This window comes from Panthera leo, chromosome E3, assembly GCF_018350215.1.
Source record: "Panthera leo isolate Ple1 chromosome E3, P.leo_Ple1_pat1.1, whole genome shotgun sequence".
In the NCBI taxonomy this organism is placed as follows: Eukaryota; Metazoa; Chordata; class Mammalia; order Carnivora; family Felidae; genus Panthera; species Panthera leo.
Genome location: NC_056694.1, coordinates 19,416,810 through 19,438,198, shown reverse-complemented (window position 1 = coordinate 19,438,198; position 21,389 = coordinate 19,416,810). Strand labels below are relative to the sequence as shown.

Sequence of the window (21,389 nt, the reverse complement as noted above, 5' to 3'; positions counted from 1 at the left end):
GTGCCTTCTCTGCTCCCACAGTATCATCATGGTGCTGGCCTTGCCCCGGACTCCCAGGGGTCTCTCTCCCTCTCTGGCCTGTGAGCTCTGCCAGGGCACAGATCAGCGCTTCCCCTCCGTTGCCTCCCCAGCGGACAGCACTCATCTGGCACGTTCAAGCCACCCGGGAAATTGGTGTCAAACGCATGAAAGCTTTATGCCCACCCGCTGGAGTACCCCGCGGTGGGGGAAATGTTAACATACTCGTGAGACGCACTGGGGCCGCGACCAGTGGCTTGCGTTTTCTCCAAGGAGTGAGGAGGGAGGGGGAGGGCTGTAAGGAGACTGAGCGAGCCCCCCTGTCCTGGAAACAGAGGGCACGATAGTCACTTGTGGGGTGAAGGACCAGGCCACAGACAGCTGGACCCCTGGCACCGTTTTGCGAGTGATGCTGGAGCGTGAAACAAAAAGAGAGAGAACTTCACTCTCTTGACATTTGTTTTCGAACAATTAGATTGTTTGGCAGGCCCCACGCTGGCCGCGGGGATGTCTGCCCTGGGCGGGGGCTGCTTCATCTGGAGCCACAGAGGGCTGATGCCTGCCTCCTAGGGATGTTCTCCCTAGTGATTCTCCCTAGTGATTCCCCAGCAGGAGAACCCACTCACAGAGAGGAGCAGGCAGAGGTTGAGGGGCCTGTCGCAGGGTCCCCCCAGACCCCAGCGTGGGATTGGAGTTCTGAACTAATCCCGAGCATTTACTCAAAACCAGTCAATAGTGTCCGGAAAAGATGTGCTTGGTTCTGGGCTGTTCGTTCCTTTTTTTTTTTCCACCGGACGCATATCACGCCCCAGGCACTGTGCTGGAACAAAAGAGGCCCCGGTCCCTTCTCCCATGGCCCTTAATCCTAGCAAGGAGAACAAACACACACACACACACCACAGTGATAACAACTGCCAGCATTTGCAGAATTCTTACTAACGTGTGCCAAGCACTGTTCCAAGGATGCGAAGTCCTTACCACAACACCAAGGCAAGTCCTGTCATTGTACCTGCTTTATCGATGGGGAAACGGAAGCACGGAGCGGTCAGATCACTTGCCCGAGGTCACACAGCTAGGGAGAGGCAGAGTGGGGTTGAGCCTGTAGGCGTCAGAGCCCAGAGCCTGAGCTCTTAATCACTAGGCTAAATAAATAAACCAGATCAAGTTATAAAGCAATAGTTGGGCTTTGAGGAGTCAAAGCCCTCTTTTCCCTCCTAATTGAAACAAATGAGAGATGGGTTTGGGAATCTGCTAGAAGGAGAGCAAATGATCCACCTTTCCAACTGAGAAGAGCCGCATTGCTGACCACTCAGTGCTGCCCGCTAAAGTAGACAGACCCTGATCCCAGATGTGGGCAGAGCTGGGCAACTAATGCCACCAGTGTGATGGCAGGGGCGGGGGTGGGGGAGTGGGGCGCGTGTGCCCTGAGGGCGAGCCCACTGGAGGAACGAAGAGAGTGGCTGGGTTGAGCTCTGATGGCTTCCTGCCCTCCCTGTCCCACTCCATGTGTCCTCTTGTCCGTGAGGGCCAGCGCGGGAGTGGCACAGAGAAAAACAGAAGTTGTGTTTCCCCAAACTGGAAAGGTGAAGCCAAATCATGGGCCAGCTTAAGAATTCAGGTAGGAGGAGAACACGGTGCCCTCAAGAGCCTGGAACGTTGTCAAGATTATAAAACAGGACTCTGGTTGGGGGCTGGGGGTCAGAGAAGGACCTTGTGGGCTGGAAGGGTCAGAGGAGCCTTGTCAGAGGAGACCGTGGTGAAGCTGGGACGGGAATGAGGAGGGAGCAGCTGTGGGAACAGCATTCCAGGGGCAGGGGGTAGCAGGTGCAAAGGGTTCGAAGAGGGAACGAACTTGGCACACCCGAGGACAGAGAAAGGGCCGGTGCGGCTGGAGCCAAGCGAGCATGTAGGGAGCGAGGTTCATGAGGAGGCTGGTGGGGGTCCCAGGCCACCTTCCATGAAGACTCAAGGGGGTTCTGGATCCTTTGGAGCCCTAGAAAATATCCTCGTGTAGACTTTCGATAGATAAGGCAGGCCTGGGGGCCACAGTTTCTGGAAGGTCATCTTATCCAGAGGAGGCGGTGGTAGACGGGGATTAACGTGGTTCAGGGCAGGGCTCCAAGCAAGCCAGGCGGGCCTGGTGAAAACCTGCTTCCATCGCTCCCTGGCTCTGTGACCTTGGGCCAACAACCTGAACGTCAGAGCCCTGTTCTGTAATAGTATGTATTAGTCCTCTGTCGCTGCTGTAACAAATCATGACGAACTCGGTGGCCCGACACAACACAGATTTATTATCTTATAGTTCTATAGGCCAGAACTCTGACATCAGCTCACTGGGCTAAAACCACGGTATCCGCAAGGCTGTGAGCTTTCTGGAGGCTCTCGGGGAAAACCCCTCTTGCCTTTTCCAGCTTCCAGAGGCTTCTGCATTCCTTGGCTCAGGGTCCCTCCCTCCACCTCCAGAGCCAGCAAGGTCAAGTCTCTCTGTACCTTTCTTCCAGATCCTGTCTCCCTCTCGCCCTCCTTGTGTGCCACCCTCTTCTCTGTGCCTGTGCGAGTGCTTGGGTCTGTTTTATTGTGGTCAGGTACACACGGCACAGATTTACCAAAGTCACCATTAAGAGCACCATTTGGTGTTATTAAGGACAGTCACCATGACCACGATCTAGCTCCACAAGTTTTTCATCGTCCCAAACTGAAACTCTGTCCCTCTTCTACTTTTAAGGACCCTTGTGGCTTCCATTGGATCCACTGGGATAACCCAAAATGATCTCCCTAGTTTCGAGTCGGCTGATCAGCACTGTTGATTCCCCTTTGCCCTGTGACCTTGTGTCAAGGCATCTTTGGGCGCCTCCCATCCACCCCGTGCGATGTCTGGGGAAGGACCTGTCCCCGCAGCTGAGCACTCAGGGGCCTGACCTCAATCAGTGCTGGCTGTCGCTGTTAGCAGCAGCTGCATATTTTCGGCATGTGGGGAGACAGTCTTGTGGTCATTTGCCCCGTCCCTTCTTTGTCTTGTCCCCTGTCCTGAATGTCATCCGTTGGGTCCTGCATTTCAGGCCAGCCAGGGAGCAGCGAGTTCAGAAGTGTATAGAGAAACACATGTCCTTCATCAAGTCCGCAGCGGAGGGTGGAGAGGTTGGTGCGGGACACCCCGCACCTTCTGAGCCCCCAAGAATCCCATGGGGCCCTGGATTCTGGGACTCCCTCTCCTCTGGGCCCCCCTGAGGCCCCCGGGATCGCTCTGCTGGGACTCCGATTACATGGCACTTCAGCAGACAGTTCCCGGGTTTCCTGTCTTCCCAGGTCAGGAAGTCCCGAATCCTGGGACCTTGACTGATCTCCCTGCCGGCAGGGTCTGTTCTCCTCAGCCGCCAGCCTTGCTGGCCTGCAAAGCTGGCCTTCTGCCCGCTGGTCCCAAGCACGTTCTCTCGAGCTCTTAAATCTGCGCTGGACAGAGGCTCTTAGCGCCATTTCCCCTGAGCTGGAGCCATTTGCAGACCTTCTGAAGTCACAGGGGGTTTCTTTGGTTTTTGTTTTTTTGTGCATTTTTGTTTGTTTGGTTTTTGCCATCGCCACAAACCTCCTGTACTGTTTTAGCTGTTGTTTAAATCAGCACCTTTTCTTTCTCCATCTCCCTCTGTTTCTTCCCCCCTGCCCTTCCTTTCTCTTTCTTTCCTTTCTTTAATGATTTTCAGATTGTTCTAAGCAATGATATTAATGAAATCAAGGGGTCGATAGGCTGGTTACATGTTTTTTCCATGCAGGTTCAGTTAAATAATCGCTTAAAAAACATTTGCCTGCACGGCCTCTGGCATCGTTTCCTGTTCTGCCCGCGGTACAGGCACCCTACTTTGGGAAACGTTGACTTCACCTGTGTGCCTTTCACCGTTTGCACATTCTGTTCCCTGTGTCTGGAATGCCCCATCTCCGTGCCTCTGGTAACCTGTCAGGGCTCTCCTCTCTGTCTGCTGCATGCCTGCCGGCCACATGCTCCCAGCTGCGTGGCCCCTCTGTGACCCTGGTGCTGGAATCTTCTTCTGTCCCAGAAATGTTAAAATCTGAAAACCTACACCTAGAACGTGTCCTAGAAAGTTTCATTTATTTGCCAGGATGCGCCGCATAATTCACATCTCCATTCCAAACTAGCGTGCCGCCTGGCACAGGGTAGGGGTTCAGCAAGTATTTGTCGAATGAATAAGTGAACGAACCAACAGATACCCAAGCAGAAAGCCCCGCTCTGCTAGCGCTCCACGTTTGACATATAAACCGCTGTTTTCCTGCAGGTAGTAAGAAGGAGAGGAATTTGTCTGCTAAGCGGAAGGACAACGCTGAGGTTTTCATTCCCAGCAGACCTGAGTTGAACCTGAACCCCCAGCCCTCTGCTGTGTTCCCAGACCAGGAGAAGGCATGTTCAAGTAAGAGTTCTGGCAGCCTCTGAGCAGGACTGGGGCTGGGCCTGGGGCACTCTCACTGGGATGCCGTGATAGAGCAGTCTTTGCTGTGTTACCCTCTTTGTCAAGGCCTGAGCTCACCTTTCCTAATTGTGTTGTTAGTCAAGGTCTCCAGAGAAACAGAACCGAGAGAAAGAGAGAGAGAGAGAGAGAGGGGGAGAGAGAGAGAGAGAGAGAGAGAGTGTGTGTGTGTGTGTGTGTGTGTGTGTGTGTGTGTGTGTCAAAGTCCAATCTGCAGGCTGGCTTAGCAGAACCAGGAGGAGCCAGTCTTCCAGTACACAGGCCATCGCACCGGAAGGGTCGAAGTTGCCTGATGAAGTCCAGAGGCCGTCTTCTGGAGAATTCTCTCTTACTTGGGAGAGGGTCAGTCCTTTCTGTTCAATCCAGGCCGCTCAACTGATTGGATGGGGCCCACCCACATCATGGAGGGTAATCTGCTTCATTCTCCAACTGAAATGTTAACCTCATCCCGAAACGCCTTTCGGAAACCAGAGTAGTGTCTAACGAAATATCTGGGCTCCCTGTGGCCCAGTTGAATAGACACATTAAGTCAACCATCACAGCCACTTGCTCATTCTATAACCAAGATGCGGTTCTAGAAGAAAACCTATTTCAGCTTTGGCTTTGCTTTTAAATTGTTGTTATTTTCTACTTCATATGGATCATGATACATGCCAATGGTGCTAAATTCCAATAGTACAGAAGAGGTTATGGTGAAGTCAGCCTGTTGCTCTTCTAATGGAGACGGGAGGTCACGCTCATTGAGCACTTCCTGTGAGCCGGCCACCGCTGTCAGCTGTGTTATGTCATTCGTAATAAATTATGATCCTTATACATAGCCTCTGAGGGAGGCCCACAGATTGTCCCCATTTCACAGAGGAGGGGCTGAGGCCCAGAGCAGGCGATCAGTCACACGGCTGGGAAGTGGCCAGTGTAGGCCCCAAGCCCCAGTGGAGTGGCTCTGAGGAAGCCACTTGCTTCTGGTTTCTGGCATCCTGTGAATGCCAGAGAATTCAAGGCATCCTGGTGTCCCCAGGATTTGGAACCCTGGGGTGTCCCGGGCAAAATCCAGCTCCAGCCCGCCAGCCTTGCTTAAACAAGCAGTCTGTCTGAGCCAGGGGCCCTGATCTCTGTCGCTGTGGCATTCCGTCCACACCGGGGATGCCACGCAAGTTCCCTGGGCAAGTGGAACACCTCCCGGCTGGGGGATCCCCAGTGCTGGACATCCGCGTCCTACCTCCGCTCCCCACCCTGGAGCAAGGGAGCCAGGTTCTTACATACCCCCTCCCCGGTGCCAGGGGAGCTGTGGGCAGAGGTTTGCCCGAGGGGCCGTGGGCAGGGCTGCACCCAGGCATTATCTGGTTAATTCTTACCACAGCCTGAAACCCACATTAATACAGAGCAAGGCATTTTAGGTAGCAAAGTGATTTTGAAAAAGCGTCTTTGAGGGAAAGAGTCCTCATCAACCCGTGTAGTTAAAAAGTCCGACGGTGGTGGGATTTTTAGGCACAGCTGGATCCGGGTGATTAAAAGCAGCAGCCTGCCTCTGCCCATCTTCCACTTCAATGTTCTTTGTGCCCGTTGTGCCTGGGCAGGCTCTTAAGGGTGGTGAGATGGCCACCAGCAGCCCAGAGCCCAGCAACACTGGCAGAAAGCAAGCCTGACCACCAACTAGCTCTGTGACCTCGGGCAGGTTACTTAACCTCTCTGGGCCTCATTCTTCGATTTGCAAACAGGGAGAAGAACCCCCCCATCTGAGGGTTGCTATCAGGATCAAAGAGCTGGAGAGATAGGCCACTTAGAGGGTCACCTGGCCGAGAACAAGTGCTCGGCAGGACCATCAGGCACTGTTCCCACCGAGGCCAGCAAAGCCTTGGAGCTGCTGTCGCTCCTGGCTTGAGTCGGGGTGGTTCTGTGAAGCAGACACTGGTGCTGTCCCCGGAGGCAGAGGCAGTGGGTGCCAGGCAGCAAATTCCAGGAAATCCCTCTGGATAGTGCTACCCCCTTCTCCCATTTCACAGGTGGGGAAACCAAGGTTGAGAACGCGGGAAGTTACTTGCCTGGAGTAACGGGAGAGCAAAGCCACGATTCACACCCAGGCTCCAGGGCTCGTGCTCTGGATGGCTGTGCCGGGCTGCTCCTCTGCCCTCCCCCCTCCCCCCACCCCGAGCTGGCTGGTCACAGAGGCGGCCTTGCAGGCACCTGGGGGTGGGCCCTGACAAGTCTGGTGGTGACTCAGGCAGCGTTACAGCACAGGAGCCCTGGGTTGGGGGGTCAGGACAGTAGGCGGGGCTGGCAGCGAGCATCCTGGGAATGTGCCCTGGGCCATGGGCCGGGCCAGCAGGGGAGGCTGGGCCGTGGGGCCCAGGCCTGGGGCTGCAGGTCAGGGGCATGCTCCAGTCCAGTCCAGTCCAGCCCCGGATGGGGTTCTGGGTAGGGCAGCAGGTCATCTGTTGTCTTTTTGACCTCACCAGAAACCTGTGTGCTGAGCACCCGCTATGTGCCGGCCCCTGATCCAGGCCTGGTGATCCAGTGAGCAACACACTTTTCCTGCTCTCTTGGTGTTGATATTTCGGTGGGTGGGGCTAGATAACAAACACGAAGATGGGTGGTAACAGCTACCACCAAGACAGCAACTGCACCAAGGCTGGCAGCATGGTCAGAGGAGGCCTCTCCAAGGAGGGGGGACACGAGCTGAGACCTGGATGAGGTCAAGGACTAGCCCTTTGCAGAAGGGAAAGCCTGTGCAAAGGCCCTGAGGTAGGAAAGAGCTGCTCAGTTGGCTCAAGAATAAGAAAGAAGGCTGGAGGCCAGAGCGTGGCGGGTGAGGGGTCACAGAGGTGAGCAGGGGCCGGGGGAGGGACTTGGCACTGACCTGCTTTATATTTGAACAAGGTCCCTGTGGCTGCCACATGGAGTGTGGCTTGTCGGGAGCCAGGGTGGATGTGGGACTAGAGGATGGGGAAGGTGGTGGCTCGTCTCTGAGTCTTACCAGTGGCCGGATTCCTGACAGCAACCGAGGAGTCTGTTGTAAGCATATAAGACTAGTTGTGACATTTATCCTGAACAACCGAGGGCAAGGAGCTGGGCGGTGGGGAGCCTGCTGTGATAGGACAGCAGAGCCGAGACTCGGCAGTGATGGGGGACTCCCTGGCTTGTCACTTGGCTGGTGCAGGTCCTGAGATCTAGCAAGGGAGCAAGGGAGACCTAAGTAAGCCAGGCCGCTGGATCTGGACAGGTAGTATTCAGTGCTAAGCCCACTGCAGGAAGGCTGGGTCTGATCTGCGTCCTGCCTCAGCGGGGAGTGACCCCGAACCACAACCAGACAGAGGCTGCGGGTGGTGGAGTTGTGTGCGTCCTACCCACACGAAGAGCCAGAATCCAGTGGGCAGAGTTGGAACCAAACTGGCTCCTGGGACTTCTTGGCAAAAGCCAGAGCCTAGAAAGGTGCTTGCATTGGGGGGGGACCCGAGGAAGGTAGACGTGGAAAGGGAATCACCGCAGAAGTGATATGTTGACAAGGGCATGCCAAGGTCACAGCCGCCGATGGGGCTGGAGATGCCATATTTGTAAATAGGTCTTTCGAGATGTAGTCGACAGGGGTGAAGAGTCAGATGTAACATGTAAGATGTCAGAAAAACGTGGTGAGTTTTGGATCTATCTGCTTTGGTTGGATGAAGGACCAAGAAGCTGGGAAGGAGAGAGAGAGAGGGGGGCCAGGGGACGAGATAAGGGCCCTGTCAGCTCTTGCAGGGCCAACAGCACGTGGAGGGTGCAGATGGTAAATCCCGCGTGATGCTGTTTCTCCGACACCCAAACTGGCTCCGTTAACCGCAGCTTCAGGAAACAAAAGTCTGGTCTGTCCTGCTGGGCTCACCGGGGCTCCCCTCCCTCATGCGTGTGCCGCGATCACTAGATGTCCCGCGTCTGGGTAATAAAGCGAAAAGCCGGCATTTACAAAGCACTGAACCCAAAGCGGCATGTTTTACAACACGCACGTCATCTTGCGTGTCATCATCTAAACCACCCCGGGCGGCGGATGCTGTCAGCAACACCATTTTACAGAGGAGACCAAGGCACAGAGAGGTTGAGGAGTCTGTCCAAAGTCACACAGCCAGCGAGTGGCGAGACCAGTGCTTGAAAACCTGGCTTCAGAGTCTGTTTTCTTAGCCACGCCACCGCATGGCCCCTCGCGTGCCCGCTACAATGTGACTCGCTTACGACGTACCCACGTCGGGCCGGTCCGAACCAAAAACAAGCCTGAAATCACAGAACTGAGTCACAGGAGATATTTTTTTTTTTTCTAATTCTCATTGATGTCAGCATATAACTGTTAATATTCTCCAAGGTGAACAAAATTTTAGTGCATCGACTAAAACAATTTTGAATAGCATCTTCGTTTCCTACGGTTGCTGCTGTAACAAAATACCACAGTCTGAATCGAGTCGAAGAGCAGAAATGTATCGCCTCACAGCTCTGGAAGCCAGAAGTCCAAGACTAAGGTGTCAGCAGGGCCGTGTTCCTTCTGAAGGCTCTAGGGCAGAATCTGTGCTGGGCCTCCTTCTAGTTCCCGGTGGTCCCTTGACTCGGGGCAATGGAACTCCAACCTTCACGTGACGCTCTCCTGCGTGGGCATCTGTCTACGTGTCCAGATTTCCCCTTTTTATAAGGATATCAGTCATATTGGATGAAGGTCCACCCTCGCGACCTCATATTAACCCAATTATCTGCAAATAACCCCATTTCCAAGGAAGGTCACGTTGACAGGGCCTGGGGGTTAGGACCCCAGCATCCTTTATGGGGACTCAGTTCAACCCGTAACACAGACCTTCATGGACAACATTTTGAGAAGCAGAGCTTAATTAATTAATCAATCTATCATCGGCCATTCTCCAGAAAGTTCTGGCATATTTTAACAAACTACATATAACCTGTGGCGTGAGTCGAACACATACCTGAGGAAGTGAGGGTGAAGAGAAAACGAGAGTAGAGAAAACACGATGAAGCCAGGGGGTGAACAAATGGGTACGTGAGGGCGGTACAGTTGTGGCTCTGAGCTTCCGTGGCAAAGAATCGTGGATGCATATAAAAAATGTATGTCACTGGGCCATCTGATCAAAGTCAGATCACCCGCCGTCTCTGGTATTTGGTTCTTAGAGCGATTTGTCCCATCGACTCCCCGAAAGAGGACCCTGTCTGAGGTAATGGAATCTTCATTTTGAACAGATTTGGAGCTCAGCCTGTCAAATACATTTGGCCCCTACATAAGCCACATTGGAAGAAAGGAAAGTTGAAAACCGTGGCATTGTCCCCACCCTTGCGCTGGGATTACGGTGGAGCCACTTTTCACACGGGGATTATGTTCTGAAGGTCAGAAGTGCAGGTGTCCAAAGAAACCCTTGGAAATCTGTCAGACTGATGCTGAAGGGCAGCGTGTATGTGTATATATGTAGACAACCCCAGAGCATCGTCTCTCCTCCAGGGTGGGAACCATCCCAGCTCCTTGGCTGAGCCCCAGATGAAGCAGTTGGCTCTGTCTAGGGTCTGGGTTGCAGTGAAACTGTGTTTTTATTTATTTTTTATTGATTTATTTATTAAAAAAAATTTTTTATGCTTGTTTATTTTTGAGAGAGAGAGATAGAGAGTGAATGGGGGAGGGGCAGAGAGAGAGGGAGACACAGAATCCGAAGCAGGCTCTGGACTCTGACCGGTCAGCACAGAGCCCGATGCGGGGCTCGAACCCACAAACTGTGAGATCGTGACCTGAGCCCAGGTCGGATGCTTAATCAACTGAGTCACCCAGGCACCCTGAAAATGTGTGTTTTTAGACTCTGGCATTGTGCTCAGGGTGCTGGGTGTTCACATCCCCAGAGGCACAAGGAACCTGAGACTTCCTGACAAGACAGTGACATCAAACCATCTCACCCCTTCCAGGCACAATCTGGACTGCTTATATGCTTTGTATTTGTGGGGCGGGCTTTTGAGGGTCACGCACAAATCAGCCTCTTTATATCTCCATGGTGAATGGAACCTTTAATCACCGCATTGTCTCTTTTTCAATCTAGTGATGCTCTTTGCCCTAAAGCCCACCAACTTTCTTTTGGTCAGTGTTTACATGGTGTATCTCCTTTCCTCCTTTGCTTTGAAATCTCTCCTTCCTTATGTTGAAGTTTGTCTCTCATAAGCAGCATGTAATTGGGTTTTATTTTTATCCTCTAACAATCTACGTGTTTTAATGGGCACATTTAGTCCATTTACATTTAATGTAATTGCTGATATACTTGAGTTTAAATCTACTATCGTATTGTTTGCTTTTTATTGGCTCTGCCTGTTTTATGTTCCTCTCTCTCTCCTTTCTTGCCCTCTTTTGAGCTGATTACTTTCTGTTATTCCTCCTTTCTCTCTATTAGCTTGTTAGTTATACATTCTTTTATTATCCTTCCAGTCATCACCTGAGATTGCGACACGCATTCTTGACTTATCTGAGTCTAAATTAGCAAGTTTACCACTTCTCACTCAGTGAAAGGACCTTACAACTCTGTAACTCCATTTATTCCCCTCCCAACTTAAATGCTATTATTGTCATGCTGTTTAATTCTGTCTAGATTTTAAACCTCACTAGGTGACGGCATCGTCATTATTATCACTATTATTCTTAATTTTACACAGTAGTGATCTGGACTGCCCATGTTGTTAACCTTTCTGTGCCCTTCCATCCTGGCTTTTGCCAGGTCACCCTGACTCTCAGGCTGTGACCCCAAGTCTGTCACCAGCTCCGCTCAGCCTCCCAGCTAGCAGCGGCTCACTCAAGAGTCAACAGCTCCTTGTGGGTTCACCTCTCTGGGTTTCCTTCTCCTGCCTTCTTTTGGCCCTGTTCATTCACATGTAGTCCTTCACAGCCCTGTTCATTCTCCACGCCTTCCAACAAATGTCTTTTTTTTCAACCAGGTTTGTGTAACACTTGGGCCAGCTTTTCTAGCTGTGCTCTAAGGAAGAGTTGGGTCCGGATGAACGTCACCAGAAGTACAACCTATTGCCTGTACTCTTTGTAGAGTTATTTCCCCCCTTGCCCCTTTTCTTTTGGCCAAGGTCATAAAATTGAATTTGTGTCAATTAAGTGTGCGTATGATGCATGAGAGCTTATTCCCCTCTGTCACTGTAACTGTCCTGGTTCTAATGAAGGGACCTCACGTCCTGTGTTACTCCCATCTCTACCCAGGAGACTTCCAGAGACCTGTTGTCCTATTGAGGGGGAAAGAACATTAGTCTTTAATGCACAAAGTTTACTGTCAAGGTTGTCAGAATGCTCTAGGGAAGTGATATATCTGAACCACTTTTCTCAGACAAGCTGCCAACCGTAGAAATAAAGTAACACCCTCAGTGTGATTGAATTAGAGGACCCTGACAGCCCCGTACTTAGCATTTCTGTCAGGTACCAGCAGCAGAAAGACCACTCTGCCGAAGTCCAGAGTCTTACAGTTAGTAGTTGGTCCGTGTTCATTATTAATAGCAAGTGACAGAAATCCAAACTGGCTAAAGCAACAAAGGAAAATGTATTGCTCACAGACCTGGAGAGTCCAGGACTATAGATTCGGCGTCAGGCATGGTGGGATCTAGGTGCCCGGATGATATCACCAGGAAGCTGTCTCTTCATCACTTAGCTCCTCTCTCCTCCAGTCCAGCAGGGTCTCAAACTTGGAATGTGCATCAGAATTCTTTGCCAAGCAAATGAAAACACGGATTGTTGGACCCAGCCCCAGTTTCTGCTTCGGTGCATCTTGGAGCCTAAGTATTTTGATCCCGTAACAAGTTCCGATGATGCTGAGGTTACCGATCCAGGGATCACACTTTGAGAACCACATCTCTAGTCTCAGGCATGGCCCACGGATGGCCCCCAGGGCCTCTAGGCTCTCTTTTTGCTGGCCCAGCAGCCCTAGAGAAAGGAACTGCTCCTTTGCTAATAATTCAGCAGAGCCCAGGAACCAGCTCTCCCCTGAACGGATCTCCAATCTCCGTGGTCACAGGGAAAGGCTGGGCGAGGAGCAGGGTCAGATCCGTCCAAAGTCTGTAGCCTGAGAAGAGAGGGGAAGGGCTGGTTCCCCCAAAGAAAACACGGGCGCTGTGATGGTGTTCCCCTTACAGGAAAGACACAAGCAAACTGCTCTTCATTTCATGTGCAAATTAAGCACCGAGGACATTTTGCTAAAGATGCTCCAGAGGCAGGGCGTGGAGCAGAGGGCTGTGATGATCCCGGAGGAAGGAGCGGAGTCACGTAGTCAGGGTGGCGCGGGGAGCCCTCATCGCCTTCCTCGGAAACCACGTGCATTCCCGGGGCTGAGAAAAGAGACGGCAGTAACATGATGAGTGTTCGAGTCACAGACAGCACCTGCCCACGGAGAGGCCCGGAGACAGAAGAACACAGGCCTTGACAAGCCATGTGTATCAGCTATTTATAGCCGCCCAACAAACAACCCCAAAATACGGTGGCCTGAAACAACAGCCCTTTTTTGCTCAGACAGGCTGGGCGGCTCCAGAGGGAGCTGGTGGCCACCTGGGCTGGACGGTCCCTTGCGTGACAGAGCATGGGTGGGGGAGGGGCAGAGAGAGAGAGAGACACAGAATCCGAAGCAGGTTCCAGGCTCTGAGCGGCCAGCACCGAGCCCGACGCGGGGCTCGAACTCGCGGGCCGTGAGATCATGCCCTGAGCCGAAGTCGGACGCTTGACCGACTGAGCCACCCGGGCGCCCCCGTGTAAGTGCTTTTTGCAGACTCTGCTTGGTCTTGACTGTCCAGTGATCTGTTGGCCAAAGAAAGTCACCAAGCTGAGCCCAGCTGGAGAAATAGACTCCACCCCTCGGTGAGTGACGTTGCATCGGGGGGCCAGGGAGGGGAGGAGGTGGCGGACACTGGTCACAGCCTCTTAGGCCATGGGAAGCGTGTGGCCTGGTGAGGCTGTGCTGTCGTCAGCTGCATGGAGGGTTGAGTACTCAGATGTAGACCATTGTGCGGGTGTAGCCCCCCCTTCCCACCTGCCAGTTGAATTTTAGAGGCGAGTGTGGGCATCTCAGGATGTTATTTTGTTTCATTTTTTTTAATGCTTATTTGCTATTTTTGAGAGAGAAAAAGAGAGAGCACAGGGGAGGGACAGAGAGAGAGGGAGACAGAAGATCCAAAGCAGGCTATGCACTGACAGCAGAGACTGATGTGGGGCTCGAACTCACGAACTGTGAGATCATGACCTGAGCCAAAGTCCAGCGCTTAGCCAACTAAGCCACCCGGGGTCTCAGGATTTTAGGGATGAGTGTGGGCATCTCAGGACAAAACAGGGCTAAGTCAGCTGTTTCCCTGGACCTTTTGCCACGCAAGTAAGTGCACAGTCTCCAAGCTGATGGTCATGTGACCATAGGGAGTAGGGGTGCCCCGTAGAACCCAGAGGGCTTATAACCCGTCTAAAGGGGGCCCCACTACCCAACTCCAGCATATGATCCCCACATGGGAATGCCGTCTGGTCAGAGGTTCCCAGATCATAGGATTTTATTTTAATGTTTATTTATTTAGAGAGAGAGAGATAGAGAGTGAGTGGGGGAGGGGCAGAGACCGAGGGAGACGGAGAACCCCAAGCAGGCTCTGCAGCTGTCAGTGTAGAGCCTGATGTAGGTCTTGAACCCCCAAACCATGAGATCATGACCTGAGCCAAAACCAAGTCGGATGCTTAACTGACGGAACCACCCAGGCACCCTGTGTTCCTATGATTTTTCAAGAAACTCCAGGAATTCTAATTATCAGGTAGATTTCCTCTTTAAAAAAAAAAAAAAGAAAAAAAAAAGCTTAGCATCTATTTCCAATTAAAAAAAGTAGTAAAAGTCACACAACACACATCTGCAGGTGGTTTTGGCCTGTGGGCTGCTGGCTTATGATCTTTACAATAGACCCTTGTTATTCTCAGATGTAGTATCTTGCCGTTCCAGTGGATTCCCAGGTGACCTTAAAGGTCCCACACATGCGGTAAGGGACAATTTTGCAGAGACTCTGACTTTGAGTTTTTTGGAGTCCCGGCTGGCAGATGGGAGCAAGTTACCTGGCTTGTGAGTCCACCGGGAGCCCCGCACCCCCCTGTCTTCTTTTGTGACATGTGTTGTATTCACGGTAAACCTCCCATGTTGATATGCTCTTTGTTTCTCTGTAAGAGAGAAAAAAGGGCAAATTTCGGTGAAGGGGAGAGAAAGTGAAGTGACCAGAAGAGGGATGGTTTTCCACCAGAAAAGAGCAGTGTGGGATAAATTAAAATGTGCAATTTGGTTCCTGCTGGTGGCACAAATTTATTGTGTGAATAAATCTGCCATTCTCTAGGTGTGTGATGAAAATAAATCCACCCCCCCCGTGGGGTTCAGGCTGGCGCGAAGCTGGCTCACCCAAGTGAGCGATGAGAGCGTCAAAACGAGTTAAAAGGTGGTTGCCTCGTGTGTCGGGAGGAAATGCACCGTAAACACAAGCTGGTCAGCAGAAATGGGGTTCAGGAGGACGCCGGCACCGTGTGCAGACGTCTCTCGGAAACCACGGGCGGGGAAAGCTCTGGTAACGGAGCTGCAGGGTTGACCTTCACTCGGGAAGAGGGTGATTTCATTTTTCAAAGCGTCTTCTTAGCATAATAGGACTCAGAGGGCACAGGCAGCCGGAGATGATCCTGTTGCCAGGGGAGCATTCCCTCCCCAGTGAAATTCGCTTGGGGCAGAAGCGTTTGTGTAGGCAGAACTGGACCCCACTGGAAGAACACGCCATCCTCGATATCCTTTTCCAAGAAGAGGCGAGCACAGGGGTGCAGCGACCGAGGACAGAGGGTTAGACTCGGGTGCACCGTTCCTCCCCAGCCCCAGACCACTGAGGCACGAGAGGACGGGCCACCTGCGCACGTAAAGACAGTAACAAGGCAGGGGCACCACACAGCTCCTTGTAGACCGACTTTATAAGCGCTCCGCGCAGGAAATGGAGAAGGAGCTTTTGTTCTGCTGGTCTTGGTGCTGCCTGAGCCTTCCACCAACGTGGGGGTTCGCACCCCCACTGTTAGAGCCTGGGCACACTTGTCTCTTATTTATAGACCTTGGTCCCTTATTTATAGAATCCTCTAGAGCATCTGAAGGGGCCTTGAATTTTTTAGCTCTGCTGCACTGCAGCTGATGGAGGAAACAGCATTGCTTTGGTGCTATTCGCAAACACCGAGACCGACAAGGTCTGGGGTCGAAAGGACTTTCCATACGTTCCTTTGACAAAAATCATCGTGCCAGTCACCCGGGTTGTAGCTTGAGGCCTGTTGGGCTGACATGGCCTCGGGGCTGCATGAGAACCCAACCCCCAAGCCCAGCCCACCTCAGGGCCTTGGCACCTGCTGTTCCCCGGCCAGGAGCAACCCCCCTCCCTCCCTCCACTATAGGGGTATTCACAGGGCTCACTGCCCTTAGGTCTCCACTCAGATGTGGCCTTCCCTCACCAAGTGCCTCAAATAGTGTCCACTCCCTCTATCCTCTCCAGCCTTTACCCTGCCACTTGTCCCCCACCTGCCGGTAGGTCCACGGTGCACCTGCGTGATCCGTGTCTGTCCCTGCCCCACGACTGTGGGCTCTGAGGCAGGGCCGTGCTGTTCTACCAGAGCAGCGTGTCATTCCACAGCCTAGCGAAGGTCGAGAGCCTGCGTCATTCATGCGTTTGCCTTGCGGGAACCCATTTCCGCTTCAGCCACCCTTGGGGCGACCGTGTGGATTTTTCAGTTCTAGCTTCGATGTAGCTCAAGACCGAGTCCCATCCCCCCAGCTGCTTCCAGGACCTGAGCCCCGCGAGGCCCCCTGCGTCCCCCCAAGGGGACATTTCCACACCCCCATCAAGGATCCCCACCCCCATCAGCATGTTAAGCCCTAGCTGCTACCAGCCCTTGCGTTCTTTCTGCTCGGTGTTTGGGTCGCTGAGAAGAAGGGCAACCAGGGGAGACCATAAAGCAGCCTTGACTGGGGTGAGCAGAATCCCGGGTCACTTATCCGGCAGCCCCTTACCTTCCTGTCCTGAGGAGCGGCGTCGGGGCAATGATGAGGGGACAGTACACCAAAGTCAGAAAATGACCCACTTGCTGTTTATAGCCCAGGCCGGCCATCTGCAGCCACGCGAGGTTCCTTTGGGTGCTCTTGACCCTCGTGGGAGAGCAGCTTGGACTTGTCGTGGCCTTGGGGTAGGCCAGCCCCTTGGGTTCTGTTGGCCTTCATAAGGTTTCTTAAAAACCAGGCTATGTCATGAACAGGTAAAATTCAGGGGATTTCACATAGATTTCTGATTCTAGCTTTTCTTGGGGGGAAAAAAAAGGCAACGCTAAGAGTGTAGACCTACATGGGGGCACCTGGGTGGCTCAGTCGGTCCAGTGTCCAACCTCAGCTCAGGTCATGATCTCACGGTCTGTGGGTTTGAGCCCCGCGTCGGGCTCTGTGCTGACAGCTCAGAGTCTGGAGCCTGCTTCGGATTCGGTGTCTCCTTCTCTCTCTGCCCCTCCCCCGCTCACTCTCTGTCTCTCTCTCTCTCTCTCTAAAAAATAAGTAAACATTAAAACATTTAAAAAAAGGAGTGTAGCCCTATGTGGCAGGTGCTGGCTGGAGCTGGGCTGTGGCCCCCGGCCCAGGGCATTCAAATTCACAGCCACTCCCTGGGTGCCTGTGGAAACTGATACTGTTCATGTTAGTTTAGCTTTTCCATAAAAACCCACGGCCTCCCATCAACCCAGTGCCCGGCCGCCCTGGAAGGCAGGCCAGCAGAGCTGCTGGGTTTCCGTGCCTCTCCTCCCGGTGCCATTCTGGATGTCGCTTCTGGAACTCTCCTTCAGACCCCACGTTCTGTGACACAACATAGCAGAAGGGTCACGCGCTCCAACAGGAACCCCCAGTGCCCCACCCGGATGGCTTACCGAGGTCGTAAAGATGGATGGATGCTATTTTCTGCATCCCAAGAGGTCGTACCTGTGAATGCCCACTTGGTTATCTTCGACATCACTTAAATGATGCGGTCCAGTCGCTGCTGTTGAATTCACATCTGTCTCCAGCACGGTGCGTTCGCGCAACCCGACGGCTCCGCTCCGATGCCAGAATCACATCTTGGACCCAATCTGTCCGAACCTGAGCCCCTGCTCTCTGCTCCCAAACCTGCTCCACCCACAGCCTTCCCAGCTCAACTGTTCCTCTCCCCCAGCCACATCCCTGGGTCCTGTCTTTACTGTGTCCGCGGGATCTGAGCAGCCTGTGTCCCGCCTCCACCACTGCCTGGTCTCCCTGCTGTCACCTCCACCTCCATTCAGTCTGTCCCCCGCTCAGCGCCTGAGTCAGGTCAAGCACTCCCTTGCCCTAGAACCTGCAGTGGCTCCCCATTTCACTCAGAGCAAGGCCCTGAGTGACCTGGCCCCACCCACCCCCACTTAGGCCTCCTGAACCCGTTTCCCCGGCTGCACCTTGGTGCTCCAGTAACAAAGCACACGCAGATCTCCCCTCACTGGTGCCTGGAGCACAGCACCACCCTCCAGCCCCACTCTGCTCCGCTTTGCCTGTTTTTCCACAGCATTTTCTGACGTCTAACACTCTGTTTCGTTTCTTATTCCCCGGCTTGTTGTCTTACTATACAAGGGCGAGGTTCTTGATCTGTCTGGTCACTGCTGTGTCCCCAGTGCCAAGGACAGAGCCTGACACAGCGGCACTCAATAAATATTTGCCAAGGGGATGAAATTCAATAGGTAGAAGCATCTCTAAGCATTCCAATAGAAACATCTTGAGTTCTGTTTTTAAATGGAGATTTTGTTTGTTTGTTTGTTTGATATTGAAAGGGTCCACACGTAAGTGACTGGGAGGATGTCATGGGGACTCGGTTGTGTCCATTACCTGACCTTGGCAATCATGAATTGGTGGCCAGTGTCATTTCGTCTACATCCCCAGCCACTGCCCAGATGATTAGGAAGCAAGTTCAGGCCATCATCTCATTCCAACTGCAGATAGTTGAGTATGTGTTTCTTTTTACGCTCCATAGTATTTGTTAGGTGGGTATCCCGGAATTTATTTCATCCGGCCAGTCTCACGGGGTGCTGTTAGCATGTTGCTTTACGCTGTGTGAAGCTGATTGTCCTTTCCTCAGAACTTCTGGAATCGACCCCAGCTTTGCAATACTTTTTTCTTCGACTAGGATGTACATTCTTTGCAATTCTTGTTACCCGTGGAAAAACAAGACAGAATAAAGCAAAACACTCCAAAATGCCCGTCTGTCTCCAAGATAGCATATGTTCTCGCTTATAGGTACTTTGTGCGAGGGTTAATTTTTTTTTTTTTTTACAACTTTTACTTAGGTGCGATTTCACTCTTAAAGTTGCAAGGATGTACAAACGACACTCCATATATCCTCCAACCCGACTCACCGGTTAACATTTTGTCCCAGTTAATTCACTGATTGATTGATCGGTTGATTTGATTTTTTTTTTTTTTTCTCTTAGCAAGCTCTAGGCCCGTCGTGGGGCTTGGATTCACGACTAGTGACTCAAGAGTTGCAGACTCTTCCTACCGAGCCAGCCAGGCACCCCTTGTCCTAGTTGATTTATATTTGTACTCTGTGTGTGTGTGTGTGTGTGTGTGTGTGTGTGCTTTTTAACCATCTGAGATTGCCCCTTTTACCCCTGAACACCGCAGTGTGTAGCTCCTAAGACTAGGGGCATTCATTCATTTTACATTACCACAGTTACACTTAGGGAATTCTGAATAGTTAGCATTAATATAATACCATTATCTAAACCTCAAACTGTACTGGGATTTCTCCCCTTGCTGCCATAATGTCCTTTATGGCAGTGTTTTCCCACCTGGGATCCAGTGCCAGGATCGCCACTGCCTTCTGTTGCCATGTCTGCCCAGTCTCCTTTAATTTGGGACAGCTCTCCAGGCTTTCTTTGTCTTTCGTGACCTTGACATTCTTGGAGAGTACAGGCCAGTTGTTTTATAGAGTGCTTCTCAATTTGGGTCTAATAGATTTTTGAGCTGCACTCCGAGAATGCAATAACATAATATATATATAAAGGAGCACCCCCTGTTTTCTGCCTGCAGGACCCGGGAGCCGACGAGAGAGACCCCTATCAGCAACCCGGAAACCCGTGCGCGAGGCTGAGGACCGAGAGGAAGATGCCTTGGCTGTGCTCAGGGCCATCGAGGTGGAGAACGAAGCCCTGCAGAGGGCGCTCCTCAGCAGAAAGGGGGAGGCCCCCAGCAGCCCGCTGCAGGTGCGTCTGGGGTGCAGGGGAAGGACCACACAGGAGGCTACTCAGGGACCCGGTGGTGTCTGAGCAGCATTTGCAAAGAGCACGCGGTGAGGAGAGAGACGTTGTGGGCGTCCCTGACCTCAGACTAGCTGCTCGTCCGCTGCTGGATGCACAGTCGCTCACTGACCTACCCAAGTGCCCATTTCGTCACCTTCCTTCCATTCTTTGTTTATTTCCGAAGGCCAAAGGTGAATGCCTGTTTGCCTCTGATCCTTGCCGACCTCCCGGCGAGCCCTGGAAGCCTCAGCCCAGGGTTGCAAACTGGTGGCTGAGGGAAAGAATAGAGTAGACAAGAGCCCCGGCTTCTCCGGAAAGACCTCATTCCCCAGAGCGTGAGCCCCTCGGGCCTCCGCCGCCCTCAGCACCTCCTGTTGTCCTGCCCCTGACCCACTGCACCTGTTCAGGAGACCTCCATGGCCCTGCAGGGGTTTGGGTTGGTGCCCACTGCCTTCAGCTTCGAGCAAGAAGCAGGAAGCTACATGGTGGGGCGGAGTAGGGACCCTTCGGGAGCTGGAGGCTGTGGACACGCCCCCGAGCACACATCCTTTCTCAGAAGCCGAGAAACGGCCTCACCGGCCGAAGCCCTTTATCGTAGCTTGTCCTACTCGTTGCCCCCAGTAGGCCAGAAACAGGCAGGCCTGGTCTCATCGCCCCATTTCCTAGATGTGACTGATGGCACCCAGAGAGCAAGGTGGCTCACTCAGGTCACGTCTTTGGAAGGCGCAGAGGTATGCCTGCCCACAGGCCTGGGGCCCCGTCCACACCACCAGTTTCTCCCCAGGCTCTGTTAGGGGCTGCCCTCTGGGGCGTTCATCGAGCAGCACCCTACTGTCTGTCTTCCTCAAGCTCGGTCCTTTGCCTCTGACAACTTTTTTTAAAGTTTATTTATTTACTTTGTGTGTGTGAGAGAGCACGAGCAGAGCAGGGGCAGAGAGAGAGAGAGAGAGAGAGAGAATCCCAAGCAGGCTCTGCACCGTCAGCACAGAGCCCAACGCGGGGCTCGATCTCATGACCGTGAGATCATGACCTGAGCTGAAATCGAGAGTCGGGCATTCAACCGACTGAGCCACCCCGGGCCCCCCTGCCCCGACATTTGTGTCTCTAGGATCTCGAGACAGCCCCCGTGCCTCTGTGCCCTCATCTATTAATGAGGAGTCAATAGCGCCTGGCTTTGTTGTGACCTCAGATCGTGTGATTACCTCATTCCAGGACACGGAGGGACCACCAGCAAAATCGTGGACCAGTCTACTGAAGGGGAAGGAAGAGAGCGCTGAGGTTGGTGAAGGCCTGAGCACAGCAAACCCCGGTGCCCACTGTGCCCCACGGCACCCGGTGGCCTCCCCAGGGCTTTCCGCACGTGGTCCCAGCAGACACTCACTGTGTTCCCTGGGCAGCTGTCCTGCCCATTTCACAGATGGGGAGACCCGGGCTGGCACAGCTTGCCCGAGGTTACGAGTGGAAGCCGGAATTCACCCAGGCCTGGGGACTCCAGCTCCTTGTTACGTTTTGGTTTCCCGACAAGACAACACAAAAACAGATCTTAGTATCCTGAATAAATAAATAACGTCTGTATCTACTAGGTCACTCAGACCTATCTCAGCCAA

General features: G+C 52.9%; 1 protein-coding gene and 1 long non-coding RNA gene across 3 annotated transcripts in view; one reads left to right on the top strand and one right to left on the bottom strand.

The window, feature by feature from the left end:
• The window catches only part of LOC122210233 (katanin interacting protein), a 192,692-nt gene that overhangs the window by 99,644 nt on the left and 71,659 nt on the right, over positions 1–21,389 (top strand). Inside the window, exons 10-12 of the mRNA XM_042922814.1 lie at positions 4,305–4,436; positions 19,574–19,746; positions 20,995–21,060. Of these exons, the coding sequence (XP_042778748.1) occupies positions 4,305–4,436; positions 19,574–19,746; positions 20,995–21,060 (371 nt within the window). The remainder of the gene's footprint in view (positions 1–4,304; positions 4,437–19,573; positions 19,747–20,994; positions 21,061–21,389) is intronic.
• LOC122210234 lies at positions 11,884–17,547 on the bottom strand. 2 transcript variants are annotated; one of them, XR_006197976.1, is made up of 3 exons: positions 17,462–17,547; positions 14,551–14,652; positions 11,884–12,806 (listed from the first exon to the last, which is right to left on the bottom strand). It is a non-coding gene; the product is annotated as an uncharacterized LOC122210234 (long non-coding RNA). The 2 variants fall into 2 exon arrangements; XR_006197977.1 differs by lacking the exon at positions 17,462–17,547 and adding an exon at positions 16,514–16,866.